General features: G+C 37.6%; 1 protein-coding gene across 2 annotated transcripts; it reads right to left on the reverse strand.

Annotated features, from left to right (window-relative positions):
* Positions 1–1,148: 1,148 nt before the first annotated feature.
* Positions 1,149–17,769, reverse strand: LOC306852941 (ligand of Numb protein X 2-like). 2 transcript variants are annotated; one of them, XM_079390057.1, is made up of 10 exons: positions 17,566–17,769; positions 12,098–12,651; positions 10,653–10,843; positions 9,325–9,521; positions 6,719–7,120; positions 6,428–6,562; positions 3,628–3,802; positions 3,295–3,538; positions 2,991–3,149; positions 1,149–2,173 (listed from the first exon to the last, which is right to left on the reverse strand). In XM_079390057.1, exons 2-10 carry the CDS (start codon positions 12,490–12,492, stop codon positions 2,038–2,040), a joined length of 2,034 nt encoding a protein of 677 aa, XP_079246183.1. In that variant the 5' UTR covers positions 12,493–12,651; positions 17,566–17,769; the 3' UTR covers positions 1,149–2,037. The 2 variants fall into 2 exon arrangements, with proteins under 2 accessions (XP_079246183.1, XP_079246184.1); XM_079390058.1 differs by lacking the exon at positions 17,566–17,769 and adding an exon at positions 14,057–14,280.
* Between the last annotated feature and the right edge of the window lie 334 nt (positions 17,770–18,103).

An 18,103-nucleotide genomic window follows, 5' to 3' on the forward strand; every position in this document is an offset into this window, starting at 1 on the left:
TTTAACTACTGCTTGATGTCACAGTTTTATACTATACAGTAACACAGATTTCAAATCCAAAGTACAACAAAAAGCTGTAGAAAGTAATCCTTAGAGCTTCAAGTATTATATTAGCAATGGAAATAATTCATATTAAATAGATACATGGCATTTAAATTTGTGATTTTAATATTGCTTGCTTTTTGTCAAAGATAGAAATGACCCATTGGTTTATATTATGTAAGAGCGGGGGTGCAAAGAGGGGAGTGTGAAGAACAAACGTAACTCAGCATGAATGATTCAGATACAAACAGCTGCATTTGAGGTAGTCTGTCCATTTTCACTAACGCTTTATGTATTTTAAGCTTCTCAAGTATTCATTTAGCAACAGTTTACAGCAAAAATAAATAATAATTTGATATGTTGAGCTTTATATGGCCTCTAGGGGGCAGGCTAAGACACAATGAAGAATGATGTCTGAGATGCCTAAAATTATATCTGAGAATGTCCTGGTACATGTCATCTGCATTTGCAATATGTACATTAGCCTTTAATAATGTTTTTTTAGTCTGTTCTGAAATATGCTATCTGCATTACAGTCGATGTTAAAATCAACAAAATATCCTTTTGTGCCACGACCAAATTTTACATTCTCAGCAGGTGTTTGCTGACTTTCGCTCATCTTCAAATAGACCATCAGCGTTTAACATCATGACCATAAAATAACATTATCATTTCACTTCAAATTCCAATTGAACAATGAATACCTCACGTCATTCATGTTTGTCTTTAACAGTTGGCAATCGATTGCATTAGTTTAGCCTGTCAGCAGGATTTAAAACCTTTTAATCCTTGGTTCATAGTTCAAGGCTTAAATTCAAACTGCACAGGGCTGATTTACATCCTGCACAGGTCTCCTGTGTGTCAGCACGTGGCCTGCTCGCCCTTCAAACTGCTCAAATGGTGTGTTACTCAACAGGGCAAAGCCGCAGATATTGCCTGGGAATCCCACAGGGACTATAATGAACGATGTGGAAGGGGAGTGAAATATGTGGCTTTAGCATTAACTCTTGAGTAACAGTGAAAAGAAACACTGTAATCCAAACAAGGTTAAAATGTTGAAGCCACTGTTGTTCTGGCAGATGAAATTGAGATCTACTGCTTAGAACAAGGATATAATAAAATAAAACATTTTTTTATTGTCATCATAACAACCCTTTCACATTTGCTGTGCTTGTCCAAAAACAGAACATCATTAAAACTGAATAAAATGCATTAAAAAGTAAAAGGGTTGAACATACAGATATCAGAGGCAAATAAACATTCTACAGTTGATGAAAGGCCAAAGATAACAATTGGCATTTTTGGTATACAAGCAATTAAGGCAGGTGTGGATCAGTGTTTGTACATATTCATATCCAAGGCACCCAAGAGATACATTCTTATAAATGTGTCAAACAAGCCAAGCTGTGGTTTACAAAACAGTCCATACTATCACCTCAACAGCAACTATATAGTTTTACACTAGTGTAACTATTCTCAGAACATATAACAGTGTAAAAATGTCATCAGAGCGGCCATCAATACGAGAATGTGATAATTACTCGTATTTTACTCGATAATTACTCGTATTTATTACCTCACTACTGACCACTTGATGTCAATCATAAACCTTCTAAAAGATTATTACTGGTTATATATGGAAACAAGAAGTTCCATTCTAAAATATACACCCAGGCAAGTGGCATGATAAATAACTTCTTTTTAAACAGGAAGTCAAGCTTGTCCAGTGCCCGCAAGTGCAGTTCACACTTTTTCACCATTACAGCTCAACAAAGAGCAATGCACACTTGTGAAACACTTAATGCCTAGAGTGGATTAAATAATATCAACCTTTAGGCTTGCTTTTAAATCTTGGGTCAATGATTGTTAACAGACATCCTCTCTTTTTCACCTTTTTCTTAAGAGAAGAGACATCTCTACTCCAATAACAGACTTGTGCATCAACTTAAAATCCAGTGGTGGATCCAGTAACAGTGATAGAGTTCAGGCTAGTCTTTAAACCAGGCTGCCAGGCCAGCAGACCACGGTCAATGTGACTTTGTTCTTCTGCAGTTTCAACATTGGGATCAAGGAGGAGTTATTCATGCCAACTGTAGTGACTCCATTCACAGCCACAATCTCATCGCCGCACCTGCAAGAGAGCACGAGGGAGTCAATAAACAAAGCAACTCCTTTTATAGAGGCAAACTCGCTGCACTCAAGAAAATGTCAATGATGACAACTGGAATACAACAATTAAAGGGATAGTTCACCCAAATGAAAATTCTGTCAATCATAAAATTACGGTTGAACCACTGATGTCACTGACTATTTTAACAATGTCCTTACTAACTTTCTGGGCCTTGAACGTGGTAGTTGCATTTCTGTCTATGCAGAGTGAGGAAGCTCTCAGATTTCATCAAAATTATCTTAAACTGTGTTCTGAAGATGAACGAAGGTCATATGGGTTTGAAACGAGATGAGGAATTTTCATTTCTGAGTGAACTATCCCTTTAAGTCACTTCTACACTAACAATCAAAAGTTTTGTGGTCCGCAAGATGTTTTTGTTTCTCTTATGTTCACCAAGACTCAATTTATTTGTAAAACCTGCAATATTGTGAAATATTATTACAATTTAAAATAACTGTTCTCCATTTTCATATATTTTAAAATATAATTTATTCTTGTGACGGTAAAGCTGAATTTTCAGCATCATTATTCCAGTCTTCAGTGTCACCAATTCTTCCTCAAGAAACATTTCTTTAAATATTATTTTAAATATTTAAAACATTTGCGCTGTTTCATATTTCTGTGGAAGCGGTTACTTTTTTTCAGTATCCTTGGATGTTCATACTGAACATACTGCATCCTTGCTAAATAGAATAATTAATTTCTTTAGAAAACAACAAAACCTTATTGATCCCAAATTTTTGAATGGTAATGCTGTTCAAGAGGACAGGAGACTCACTTGAGGCGTCCATCAAAGTGAGCTGGTGTTCCAGGCACTATGGTCTTAATGAAGAAGGGCTGTTGGCCACGACTCTCCTCATATCCTCCCACGATACTGAAGCCCCAGCTCTCACTGTTGGTCTTCATCAGCATAATATCACGACACCAGTGGATGTTACTTGGGATTAAAAAGATAGTCAAATTATGAATTTTGCTTATGTTTAAGGCCATACGGTCATATACTGCCCAAAACTTATAGAACAGGACATCAAATTTGATTTTTTTGCACTCAATGATCAATATCTCAACATAAAAATTTGTACCTGGGCAGGCCCAACCAGCGGGTCCAGAGAGGAGCCCAATTAATGTCATCCTCTTTGGGTCCCTCCAGTGTCTCCATGTCTTCTCTGGTGCTGGATTCTCCATCCTGTTCCTCCTCCTCGGCAAAGGTTTGGATAGCTCGCAGTGTTATTGTGTTCTGAGCGGCCTGAGTCTTTAGGATGGTCACCGCTTCATTGTAGGTCAGATGGGTCAGGTCGATATCATTTATACTCAGCAATACATCACCTGCAGCAGCCATGACATCACAGTTAACACAAGCATTGCACATGACGCTCAGAGCAGAGCATTTTATATGGAGTCATGAGGAGAATGACCTGTTTTGACTGTGCCGTCTCTGTGCAGGCAGCCCACTGGCTGCACACTAGTGATGTAGACGGGCAAACGGCTGCGGCAGTCTCTCCCACCCGCGATGGTGATGCCTAGAGAGAGTCGAGGCTCCTTCTTTAGACTCACTGTCTTCTCTTGACTGGAGAACCCAACTGGAGGCTCCTGAATCCAGATAATGGCACAATAAACAACTTGAACAATACAAACTTAGTCAAAAGAACTCTTTTAATGAGGATGAAAGTAACAGCAATTTTTCCAACAGATGAATTAAGTATATGCACCTTTCAAATAGTCATGTAAACACTGTGCCAGTGCCGTTATTGGCATAGTTGGACTATCAGATATAGATATGCAATGTGATTGTAAATTGGTTTCATCACTATGTACAATAACTTTCAAAAAATATTTTTTATGTTTTTGAAATGTCTCATGCTAACCAAATTTGAAAAACAAAAACTGTAAAAACAGTAATTTTGTCAAATAAAAATGTGAAAATTGCATTTATTAGATCAAAATACAGTAAAAATAGTAATACTGTGAAACAGAAGTTACTTCACATTTTTATTTTTTTTATTTTAACATTTTTGAAACTGTAATTTATTCCTGTTATGCTGATTCGAGGCTCAGGAAACATTTATTACTATTATCAATGTTGAAAACAGTTGTGTTCCTTGATACTTCTGTAAAAGCCATGATACATTTTATTCATATTCTTGAATTTATTTGAAATTATTTTGTTCTTGTAACAATGTAAAATACTTCAGTCACTTCATGCATCCTTGCTGAATAAAAGTATTGATTTATTTATTTAAAAAATAAATCATACCGGCTCCAAACTTTTGAACAGTTAGCATTCACACAGTAAACAGACTACAACTGGCCTTGCGTTGTGAGCATGCTATGAAAGACAGAGTTTATGTTTTAATCCTTTAAATATTTAAGTATGGTTATAGTTGTGTCATGTATACTTGAAAGACTGAACTTCAACTATGCAAAAATGTTACTGCAGATCCATTGTAACTGCATGTAAGAGTGCTTAATGATTAATAATAGTGTTTTGAAAAGGTCTGTATTTGGGGGATGGGTGAAAAGTGAAAGACATGTGCCTGACTCCTGCGGTGAAAACATTTGTAAAAACAAACATCCTAGATCCTGCTGCGAAGCAGAGAGATGCGTTAATGTGAGTGGCTCTGACACGCTGCCATCATAACTCATAGATTGTGGCAAAACGCTCTCCTTTCAGCCATCTTTTCCAGACCTCCAGTGGGGGAGGGGCGGCCTCTTCCTACCCAGCAGGATGGCCCTTCCTCCCAGCGTGAGCTCCAGCTTCATCTCCACAGGTGAAAGCTAACTGTCACCAGCTTTGATCCCCAGCTACAAACAAACACAGTGGCTGCAGCAGCTCAGAGAGCAGCACCCCAGCCTTTTGATCAGGGACGAGTCCCAGAGAGAGAGGGGGCGTCTGCTTTCATCTCCCACTACCCAGCCTGTGTTTGCTGCCTCAGCCTTCAGCTGGTGAGGAAGTGTCACAAAAGAAGGGTGTGACTGGTCTCTGGGTGAAAAGTCACTTCGCACGCACACATGTGCAGGCAGCAACCAAGCTTTTGCCAACGAGTCTATAATTACAAAACACCTTTAAACAATAGTAGTTTCAGGCTGCAACATAAAATTGAAAAAAAGTGAAGGGGGTCTGAATACACTGTAACTACCTCATAATACAATAAACTACCTCAAAATATGCAAAACACTACAATACATGTGAATTTAACACATTGCAATCCATGAAGCTATCATAATTCATGATTGAAAGTGTGAAATACTGACTTGCTGAATCAATGTCTATCTCTCAATGCCAGTGTTGTATAAATTACTGTTCAGATTAATACTTTTATTCAGCAAGGACACATTAATTGAACAAAAGTGAGAGTAAAGACAATACAAATAGTCTATTTCAAATAAATGCTATTCTTTGGCAAACATTCTTTTGAATGAAGAATCCAAAAAAGGTATCACAATTTCCACAAAAACATTAAGCAGAGCAGCTATTTTCAGCATTGATAATAATAATAAATGTTTCTTGAGCAGCAAATCAGCAAATTAGAATGATTTCTGAAGGATCATGTGACATTGAAGACTGGAATAATGGCTATTTGAAAAAATTCAGCTTTGCCATCACAAGAATAAATCATATTTTCAAATATATTACAATTGAAAACAGTTGTAATTTTATTTCAATTTTAGTTTGTAATAACAGCATTTTATAATTTTATTGCTTTTACTACATTTTATACTATACATTTGATTTATATGTGACCCTGGACCACAAAACCAGTCTTAAGTTGCATGGGTTTATTTGAAGCAATTGCCAAAAATACATTGTATGGGTCAAAATTATCAATGTTTCTTTTTATGCCAAAAATCATTAGGATATTAAGTAAAGATCATGTTCCATTAAGTTATTTAGTAAATTTCTTACAGTAAATATAATAAAACTTAATTTTTGATTAGTAATATGCATAGGCGATTTTCTCAATATTGTTTATTTTTTTGCACCCTCAGATTCCAGATAGTTGTATCTCGACCAAATATTGTCCTATCCTAACAAACCATACATCAATGGAAAGCTTATTTATTCTGTTTTCAGATGATGTATCTCAATTTTGAAAGACTGACACTTAAGACTGGTTTTGTGGTCCAGGGTCACATACATGTAGGCCACAGCTACGACTATTTGTGCCTTTAAACCTGTCAACATTATGCTTAGGGCTTGGGAAGCACGCTTTTTACCTTCATGTATTCAGATCGTCGCTTGAAGTACTGCAGTTCCGGGACCCTCCTGGCTCCTCTGCTCTGGCCCTCACCACCCTCCTCCGAGAGATCAGGAAGTCTCATCACTACGAAGTTCACGCGCATTTCACATGCCTGCCATACACATAACAGAGCATAACAATCACTTACATTTACTATAAAATCTGAAATCTCAATCTAGTGTTTAAAAGTAACAGATTGCATTAATAGCAGTTTGAGACATCCACTTTTTCTCTCTGAAGCGATTCTGTTTGTGCTGTCCGTCTGTACCTGTATGATCTGAGCTGCGCTCTCTGGGGTGCCATGTCTCAGGTCCTGTCCATTAATGCCCAGCACTTTATCATTGTTCCTCAGTTTGCCATCTTTTGCAGCCAGTCCCCCAGGAAGCAGGTCCAGGATGAAGACTCCTGGCTCCTCAGACTTACGGATGAGTTTGATGCCCAGCGGCTCAGAGCGCTCACGCTTTACCAGGGTGACCTGGATGATGGTGCCGTGGTTCTGGTTGGGATTGGGTGATTGTGACAGGGGAGAAGCTGAGGGTTGTACAAGATGCTCAGGCCGGGGCTTGAAGCCCTTCTCCTGCATGACAGTTAGCCTGACGCGGGAACATGACTGCCGAAGCACAGCGATGGCACGACTGTGGGGGATGGATGCCAAACTGACATCATTGACCTGCAAAGATCTTACTGTTAGTTTGATGTCGCAATGCAATGAAAGTAGTCACAGATCTTTTCTTCTATATTGTGTCATACAGCCAAGTAAAACAGATTACCAAATACAGAAAAAATAAATGTCAAGACAGGGACTTGGTTCTGTCCACCATTTATTGTTTGTGTAGAGGCAGCTCTAAACGCATGCTAACGAAAGGGATGGGGTTTGTGTGTATTAAATGATCGAAGAAATCTGGTATACACCACCAGAGAGAAGTCTGTAGTTTCTCTGGAAGATCTAGTTAATTTTATATATTACAAGTTCATTTTAAAACAAGTATGGATGAATCATTTCCAATAAGTTTAAAAATATGCATTTAGAAAATAGATTAGGTGATTTACACCTAACTCCTATGAAGATCATTTGGAGAGTCATTCAGGTTCGTTATGAGTCATGTTAAAAAGCTAAAACAACACTAAAACAGGAGTTAAAGTCTGTACTTGGTCTTCCTTCATAAAGTGAAAGCATTGCCTTGATATCAGCTCATGTGGGAATTCAGATTAATGTCTAAGATTTATTTTAGTTTCAACCAGTACGCTTTGTTCTCTCTAAAGAACACCATATTAAAAGATCCTAAAATAATGCTGTTATTTATGCTTCGGGACCCAAAAAAGAGAGAGAAAATCTACCTGTCTGAGGCTTGGAACAGCCCTTTGTGATAATCAATGCTGTGTTGAACCAGAAGGGGAAAAGAGAGATCCCATTTCAAGAAATAAGATATCTAAGCCATCCACAGATCTCTTTATAGGCCTTAGCTCCCGAAAAAAAAGTCAAAGAAGCTCAGCTTGGGATACAGATCATTCTAGGGTTGACCTCATTCAGATTTCCATATATATGATCTCAGAGAAGACGAGCTGGAGGCATTCATTAAAACTCAAGGTTGAATTTGAATGTGAAGCCAGTCGTGCTGGTTCGCTTTACTAAGGCATTGCATTCCAGGATGGCCAGGAGCAGAAATCCTAGGAGAGCGTAGGATTGTGGGAACAAGAATGTAAATTTGCTTAACTGAACTGAATTGTAATTGAGAAGCATTATCGTTTAACTGAGCTTTTTAAAGGTGAATTCTGTAGTTTAGTTAAATGTTAAAATGTTTTACAAATAAAACATAAACTGTGTTTTTGTGAAGAGTCATCTGAACAGTGTTACTCACACAGGATGAAGACTGTACAAAGTGTTTTAATTACATATTTCGCCGTGTTGAAATTACTTGATCCACTGTGTTTCACTAAAAGGTAGTGCTCGTACTCACTAGCTGCAGCATCTACAGATAGATACACTAGTTGAACAGTGTTGTTTGACGTGAAGAGCAAAAATTAGACAATGGAATACTTCTTATCGTGCTTTACAAGATTAAATAAAGAGGATCAGAATCTTTATGGCCAAAGATGCAAAAAAGGTCTTAAGCTGAAGACCGAAAGACTTACAAAAGACAAAAACCGAGCATAAACACGGTGGAAAGATTTGATGACTGAGACCAAGTTGCTTCTATTTTGCTGGGACAGGTAAAATAATTAATTAGTGTGTAGTAGACCATGCTCTAAAACTGACTTGTCTCGTTGTAATAAAATCCTGATCCACATTGACAGGTGGCAGTGGAAAATCTAACACCGCTGTGGTGTCGATACTTAAAAGTACTCAAAGAACAGCGATGCTTACGTTAGCTAAAGAACTACTGAATGCCCCTTTAATGTCTATCTGAAATCAGTCTTAATGAAATCTGAATTTTCAAATTTAAGATGAGAATGACTCTTCTCCATCTTCCATTCTGGAACTACACAAACAAACTGTAAATCAGCTAAATATGACCAATTAGTGAAAACTTGTGAAAAGTGGGTCAGTATGTATTGAACTAAACCTATTTTGATACATGTCCTATGACAGAATTTGTCTACTCAACTGAAAACAGCTACATTTTTATATGGTCAATAATGTGCCAGCCAATGGAAATTGCCTGACATTTGGGAAAGCAGGGTCTTGTGACCTTTATCCAGAGATGTGACTGCAATGTAAACAATAACGCTGGGGTGTGTACACTGACAACATGAGAACTGGATAGAAAGACAGATTCAGAGAGATAAAACCAGTGGAAAACATCTAATGGGTTCAAATCCATAGCGATTGACAAAAACAAACATAACTGCATGGCAAGCTGAGATATGCCTCACCTCTAGAATATGATCTCCAGGAGCCAGCTTGCCATCCCGTGCAGCCAGTGAATCACGAACAATCTCCTGAATGACGATGTTGCCCAAGGGTGTGTCCTTCCCTCCTACTATACGCAATCCCAGATCCTCGTCTGGATCCTCTCGAAACAGCTCCACCACAGTCGCCTCTGCCACAAGACTGGACCTCAAAGGGGTATCTGGAAAACCAAAAGACCATCAGCAACCTGATTTACAAATGCTTAAAAACTAAGTACTTCAACATATGGCAGTAACGCAAGCAGTTTGCACTTGGCTGATTTGGAATGAGTCATTTATTCAGGGAAGCACACAAATGTATGATGTAATATTCCTATGAGATATTAAGAGAGTTGCTAGGTGACTTGATGACTAACAGTATTTCCATTAATCCAGATAACACGTCCAGACTCCCCCCAGGTGTTTTAGAGCTTAAGTCAGAAAAAAGTTTATGTGAATCTCCATGAATGTACATGTTCTCAGACGGTAACGATTGTTGGTTTTAATGCCATAATTTATTTTGTTGTAATATTAATAACATCCTGACACTCCTCAGCCATCTACTCACAAGAGTAAGGGCCACATGAAAGATTCCATCTGTTTTGGTTTACCTAAAAGTAAACACAGCTGCAAATCAATTTCCTCAGCTTTTCACCGTCTGTGCTACACTCTTCTCACCTTTACTCCTGAACTACCACAAATCAAAATGTTACCACCGTAATTCACCAAAACAAAAAAAAAAACAAGAATGTGCTTTATTTTCTAAATCTAATCCTTACCAGGTGGTATAGAGTACAGAAAAAGAGATATTATATAATACAAATATGATATATGTAAAGAGACAGCAATTTTGAATGTTTAGCCATTATCAATAAACCAATAATTATTTTCCAACATTAAATATATTTTATCTAAATTTATTAAAAATAAAACACTAAAAGCTAAATTAATTTTAAATGCTATATAAAATGAAAAAACAATTATATTTATTGTGATATTTATTTGTTGTGTGATGGTGTGTGTTTGCTACAGAATGTTAAAGATTATGTTTAAGTGGGTGTTAGATGAGAGCAAAGCTAATCTAGGGGAGGGGAATTATGCAGGAACAATTAAATATCCAATACTGACAGTATAAAAAATACCTTGCAATGTTATCTGATAACCATTTTGGTACCGATATTCCATAAAATTATTCACATATAATTAAATCTGGAATATCATAAATACTTAGACATGGATCTGCTAATGCTCATTGGGTTATGTAATAATATTTGTTAGACGGAGCACAAGAAAAACAGAAAGTGCTGCTATACCATCTTCACCCTCTTCAAAGGCCGGATTGACCAGTCCAGGTTCTGAGGGTCCACTGAGTTGACCTGTGCGCGTGATTGGGGTAGACTTGGCATCAGCTAAATCTCCATCTGATTTGCTTCCCTTTAACTCGTTCCAGGAGGGTCTCTTTTTTCTCTCCGCCTCTTCCCTGAGTCGTCTGAATGCAGGACATCTGAGAAAGAGAGAATTGGAGCACACTGAGTCAGAGAGAATTCTGCATCATTACTCAGTGGTCTGCTGTTAATTAACCTACAAGACATTCATTACCAGATGGCAGCAACAGTAACTAAAAATATCCTAAACGCGCACCAATGCTGATTACTGCTCTGGTCTGCCATATTCAGGAGTCAGCAGAAAACGGCAGCGAAAAACAAATCAATGCTTAATCGGTTCGGTGCAAAGCTACATAGCATTTATCTATTAAAGATGAACATGCTCAGGGAGTGTGAATTCTCAGTACGGAAAAAAGAGGAGCTATGCAGATGAAGACGCAAACAGGTTTTTCTACTGCATTGCAGGGATGGAGATGGTACAGGTCAAAAAAAAGAAAAAAAAGAAAAAAAAGAGCAGAATCAGGTCTAGTCTGAGTTTCACCATGTCAACACCTCCCTCCCCATCCCACAGCTGTTCTCTCTGTGTTTACACTGGGCTGTCCCTGACCACGTGAACTATCAACCAATCAACCTTTAGACCATGCTTTACATCACAGAAGATAAGAATATGATAAAATGGCAGAAAGAAAACCTGTAAGGGAGATGAATGCTGAGGCACATGGTCATTCCATGCAGTGTTCCAAAAGTTTAAACAGTAGAGCAATAACACCAAAGTCATGGGTTTTATTCCTTTTTTTCCATACCATATCACCTATATCATATACTATGGCTTTGGATTCAGTGAATCAACCATTTAGTGAATTCTAAATTTTTTACTGAACTGTAGAAACTATAAGTTTGTGCAACTAAACAATCGGTATTAAACACTTAATACCGCTTAAATCCTTTAACTAAACAGGCAAAAATTAAACACGTCAACTCCCATGCATTCCTGGCAGAGGTGACGAGGTTGAACTATCTGCTCACATTCTATAGTAATCACTCATGTAATTCCTAATTAACTCCATTATGTAAAAGAGAGTCTCCCTCTTCTTTCAGTAGCCAGTCATATGGTTCACTCAAGTCTATTCTTTAATCCTGCTCAGCTCTCTCAAATCTCTCTGTTCACATGAAACCTGGATAAGTAGAATTCCACAAATTTTTCAGCAGCTTTCTAAAAGGCTACATGTGCATATTTATCCACTGACTTCTCATAACTGATATAATTTCATTTCTTCAGAATGACATCTGCATTATCGATGTCTACATCTCTTTGACTTTATGCCATGTTGCCCTAGTGAAAGGTAAACATATCCTTGGTGGCACGCACTAACCTGTTGTGAAGATGAGGCTGCAGCTCGCAGCGTTGCATGTTCTGCTGGCACTCGCTACGGAACGGGCACAGCACGGCCAGTTTGTCCAGCAGGTTGCGCACCAGCAGGCTGGAGGCACGGCATTGTTGTAGCTGAAGCCTCTGGCGGTCGACCGGGCAGAAGTCCTGGTCGTGCAGGAAGTTGCTTAGGCAGTGGAAGCAGTACGTGTGGCCACACGGCGTGTCCATGGGCTGCAACAGAGGCTGGAGGCAGATGTGGCACACCAGCTCGTCATCCACCTCGTCCTGATATTCAAACAGGTGACTGTCCCGACCATCATGACACTGTCCACATTCCTTACACACCCGCGCCCACGTTACGCCACCCGCCGGTGGAGACGCCTTGGGCTCCGTCATGGCCTGAAGAAGTTAAGCTGGACGTCTGCAGGGCTGGAGAGCTTATGCCGCTTTCTCAGCTTGCAAACTCTACATCAGCTTCATCAGATGAGAAGCAATCAACTATTTCCAATCCAGAAAGAGAACAAACTGCTAGCCGCTTCATCTACACCCAAGTTTCTGTTGGAAAAGAGAACAAAGAAAACCGAAGCTCACGTCAAGCATTCTTTTTTGGCTCATGCCGGCTGGACAGGAAATGACATGGATCCACTTAACCACAACAATATGGGAAGAGGGCTGCAGCTGCTTCGTTTCCATGAGTTTCCTTCCACAACAGCAATCTGAGTTTGGCTAACTATCACTGTTCAAGTCATTAAATGGGTTAAGCTCTGTGAAATGACAGGAGGGCAGCAGTCAAAATCACCTACTAGGGTGAACAAAGCAGCTGCCCAGAAAAAAAAGAACTCAAGAACTCAGAATGAATAGTGTAGAAAGCTTACAAGCTTGTTGTTAATGATTTAATGCCCAATCAGTAATGAGCCACTTCCCTCTGTGAGCCACATAATCTCTACTAAATCCATCTACATTGAGATGTCATGTGGTGTGACTTCCTGAAAACTCAAAAATATTTTATGAATTAATAATTCAATAATATTATTATGAAGTAATAATAACAACAAAAAACTAATTTAACCTTGAATTAGGGATGTAACAATGAACCGTGAGCTGGTTGATAATCGATTAAAATATGTGACGATTCAAATCGTTTGAGATGCTAAACAAATCGAGATACAACTGGGGTAGATATAAGATACAACATATCAGAGATTAAAAATTTCTCATGCTGTATGTATGCTGCATCTTTGTTTAGATCATGATTAAAATGCAATGGTTGCCTCCAATTTTAAATGGAAAGAGCACTAAACATTAAAACATGTTTGTTTTAAAATTTCTATTTAGTTTTTTAATATTTCAATTTCACAAAGAAACGTGCAGCAATAGCCTAATAAAAGGACACCTTTTCAATTACTGTATAATTTGTCTTGAATCTCATTTTGTTAAAAAAAAATCATGAGAAAATCGAATCGTGAAATCAAAATCGTTAATCGAATCAAATCGTGAGTTGAGTGAATGGTTACATCCCTACCTTGAATAATATGTTTTACTTGGGGAAAAAAAGATTAAAATGAGTAGCCACATGCATTCAAAGTGTAAGTAATTTCTTTTCAGTTGGTCAAACATGATATTTTAAAATTTCAATATAATCTTGAAAAAGTGTCGATGTCGAAACCAACATCAATTTAGTGCATGTTTTTTAAATTAGATTCTTCTTTTTATTTACTGTGGGTACTCATATGTCAGTGACCCTCATAATAACACTATAATAAATTCTTGTTTAGAATTTAGAATTATAATATTATAAATACATAATGATAACACTACACCAAAACTACCACTGATTCAATTCAAACAATTAATAATACAATGAAACAATTACCAACCGGCACTTCAATGGATGAGCAAAACAAACACAGTGGCCGCCATGAATGTGAGGTAATAAATCTCAATCATTATTCCAACCCACCTCAGATGCTGGCAGTGCAGTCAGACTCCCAGCAGCCACTGCATGAAAACAAGAAACTCAAGCCCAACAGCTGCGCTGGCCGCCTGCAGCCTGACTGAAACCAGAGCCCGTCATCTCAACTAGGGACACACTGTGTTTGAGCGAGTGACTGTGTGTATGCAAGAACATGCAGTTAAAGGGGACCTCAACAGACTGGAGGGAAGCGTTCATAGTCCGGCTGTGTCGACCCAGGAGGAGGGGTTGAGAGCGCGTGTGTGTGTGTGTGTGTGTGTGACGGAGGACGAGGGGGAGTGTAGACTGCTGATGTGTTACTAGTGCAAGCAGAGCATTCAAAGAACCAAGCTCAACCTCTGGCAAATTATTCAGTGAGTTATGCGTGTGTGTTGTCCGAGGTCAAGCAGGACATATTTCTCTTACTCACTGACCTCCTTCATATGCTACTGATAACTGAATGGACATAACCTAGCAAGTGTAATAATTAACACCAAATCAGCTTGTAATCAACCCCCCCCCCAAAAAAAATGATTTGCACTGCATTAAATCATTGGCAAGTCAAGTAGAATGAATTTATCACTGTAAGGGGGGGGGGGGATTACAAGCTGATTTGGTGGTGATATATAATATATATCAGGGGTTTGCAAGCTTTTAGATGCAACAAACCCCCAATATTATTGAATATGATTAAGAAACTCCCATCATCACATTTTATGTATAAAGACCCAATTTATAATGTAAAAAATGTATATTATACATGTACAATTTTATTTGGCAATATTTACTGTTCCATTACACTTTTTTCTATCTATAGTACTCTAATGTTAAAAATATAATTAGTTTTTAATTATTTATTTTGTTTAATATTATTTTTGTTATGTATATATATATTTTTTCAACATTGTTTTATGTAAACTTCTCCACAAACCCTCTCTTGTAGACCCTGGGGGCCAGGTTTGAAAACCCCTGATACATATACAGTAGTATATTTTATAATATATATATATATATATATATATATATATATATATATATATATATATATATATATATATATATATATATATATATATATATATATATATATATATATATATATGAAGAGTTCAGATGCAAATCCTCTAAGTACCGTTTGAAATTTTCTTCTAAAATTAGCATTTTTCTCAGGATTCTAAGTTTATGTTCAGTTATTTCACTTTAATGGCAATGAAAAGAAACTATTCATTGCCATTAAAGTGAAATTACTGAACCTACACATAGGAGACTAAGAAAAATGCTAATTTTAGAAGAAAATTTCAAATAGCACTTAGATGCTTTTGCATCTGAACTCTTCATAACTATCTATCTATCTTTCTGAGTAAATATTGATATATAATTCTGCTATTTTAGCATTAGCATTATTTTTCCCATCATCTAACACTTACTTAAAGTTAAGCTTTAAAAACACTATAATTTAATAACACTGCTAAATGTAATTTTTTAGCTAATATCAAAATATCCTATTTTCATACTGTACATTATCACGCTCTGATGCATAAATTCACTTACAGTATTTAAAATACCTGATGTTAGTTTAATTACTGTTTTAGAGACAAAACAGTACAGAATGTTAATACCGGCCATAACATGAAAACAACCAACCAGAATTTTAATATTGGTGCAGCCCATGGATGTTTAATACTACACACTGTAGAAAAAAACTAATTGATGCTTGCTAGTGTAAAATTTATCACTTCAATTCTAGGGCGCAACTGTGGTGCACTGAATGATACCAGCTGACTATATATAACAATATTCTCCTCATAAGACATGATTTGGGACCCTTCAATGAATGTAAATATGCGCAGTAAATAGTTAAAGTGCCTTACTAAACAACACAAACTAAGAGCAGCCTTGATAAACGTTCTAAAACACCAAACCTTAAGGCTCAGTGATATGTTTTGCTAGAATTACTTCCCCACTGAAGCTGTGACCCTGGCTAAGATGGATGGATTCACCCCACAGCCTCATTTTGTCAATCTCTTCTGTCCCATAATGATGTAGTTTGTGAACCTCTCAAGGTTGAACTCCACTACAGAACCCAACAAATCTAAGTCCACATACCTCCCTGAGTACACAATGTGTAATTTACCTGTTTGTGTGCTAAAGAGTCACTGAACATTGACTATTTCAAAGTCCATATAGTGTTTCCAGATGTTAGGATTACCAGGGTGCTAATGTCATAAATTAGCACTATTCCTGTTCTGTCCACCGCCTACAGAACAAATGGTAAATCAAAGAAAACATGAACACCTAGTCTGAAATGCTCTCACCTACCCAACTCCAGCAGGGGCCATGAATCATTCCCTCAGACACACCCTTGTAGAATGAATACATGGGCAATGGTGCAGCCCCGACAGAATGACTAAGTTTGGAAAATATGAAAGTATACTGCTGTATAGTCACCTGGAATTTTCTTTACTGCCCTCCAAGTCAACAGAAACAAGCAAGAAGGCTGATTAAACATTGTCTACTCTAATACTTGCACTGCCTCTAATCAACATTTCAATTCTTAAGGAGACAGTTCCCCCAAAAATGAAAACCGTTTCATCATTTACTCCCCCTCATATCATACCATACCTTTCTTTTTTCTGTGGAACACAAAAGGAATACGAAGACATAATGATAGGGAACGACAGCTTCAGTCACCATTCACTTTCACCTCATCTGTACGCTGTCAGCATCTTGTTTTGTGTTCCACGGAAGAAGAAAGTAATACTGTACAAGACCGAAATAACACTAGAAGTAAATAACCTACATATGTTAGAATGTTTGTGAAATGTAATGTTAGAACAAGTTTGAACAACACACTTTCTCTTCTAAGGGAATCAACAAATAATACAAACCACAAGCATTCAATGGGACACAAAAAGTATGAATCATATTTGTTTACTTTTGGAGCTCTGTTGCAGTTGTTTATTCTGAAAGGAGACTCCACCTTCTCTAGGGGGGTAACTTTAACCTTTTTATGGAGTCACAGACTAATATTAACAGCATGCTTTAAAAACATACAATATGTTTTATTTTAATACCACATATGCCAATAAAATATTTGACTTTTCTAACCTTTTTAAATCGGTCTGACCTACACGTTGCAGGTAGATGCGACACACGAGAAAGAAGAAGCCATAAATCATTCATCAATCAGCTGACAGCAGATTCTGATGGTAACCCGGACACCAGAGTGCCCTTGAATTACATGTTGGGTAAAGATAACCCATGTGTTTCTTTGTTTAACTCAGCCTAGTTACCTTTATATTCACAACCTGATAAAAACACCTACAATGTGTTCCAGGTGACCTATGAAAGAAGCGGTGTAATGTTCGCTTTACTGTCCTTTTAACCTTCATTTATTCACATTCAATGACAATAAGGCAACAACAGTAGTTTACAGAAGAAGTTAACGCAAATATTGTGAGATTAGTGTCTTATGTAAGAAAATAGTATTTCGCGCTCAAGACCGAAACTAATCTTACCTGTGAGGATTTCCGGAAGTAATAAAACAAAGACGCTGTCGAAATATAACACATAAACTGTCTTCACTCCGTCTCAGCTCCAAGATATGAGCGTCTCATCATTTCCTTTCCCATGTTTTAATAACTGGGAAACACGGCAGGTATTAATAAACCGTAGGCGACGCAACCAGCATGAGTTTCAGGCAAACAAGTCGGATCTGACGCTTTCACAGGAAGTTCGCGCAGGTAGAGAACACACTCACCTTTGGACTCAGCGCGTGGCGTGCAGGTGCAAAGACGTATAACGCGGGGAAAATACTGCATTTGTGAAATATAAATGTTAAGTCGGGATAATTTTTAAACGTTTTTATTTTATTTTATAAAGTTTATACAATGCATAGTAAGTTATTGCCTCTGCAGTGGCTGGGCTTGTCACACTGTATGGGGTAAGTTGCCACAGAAACCGTATATACACGTTAAAATAATACTTAGAAAATCATGAAACGGGAGGAAAAAATGGAAAAAGAAATTATTGGCCAACAATTTAAGATACAGTGTT

Source organism: Barbus barbus (genome assembly GCF_936440315.1).
Source record: "Barbus barbus genome assembly, chromosome: 33".
Lineage (NCBI taxonomy): Eukaryota > Metazoa > Chordata > Actinopteri > Cypriniformes > Cyprinidae > Barbus > Barbus barbus.

What these genes read in the sequence shown, in the direction of transcription:
- LOC306852941 (XM_079390057.1), bottom strand. Translation starts at nt 12,492, where the DNA reads ATGACGGAGCCCAAGGCGTCTCCACCGGCGGGTGGCGTAACGTGGGCG. An exon ending in AGACGGCACAGTCAAAACAG is followed by an intron (nt 3,539 to 3,627) that starts GTCATTCTCCTC and finishes TGGCTGCTGCAG; the next exon opens with GTGATGTATTGCTGAGTATA. An exon ending in CGCTGGTTGGGCCTGCCCAG is followed by an intron (nt 3,150 to 3,294) that starts GTACAAATTTTT and finishes TTTAATCCCAAG; the next exon opens with TAACATCCACTGGTGTCGTG.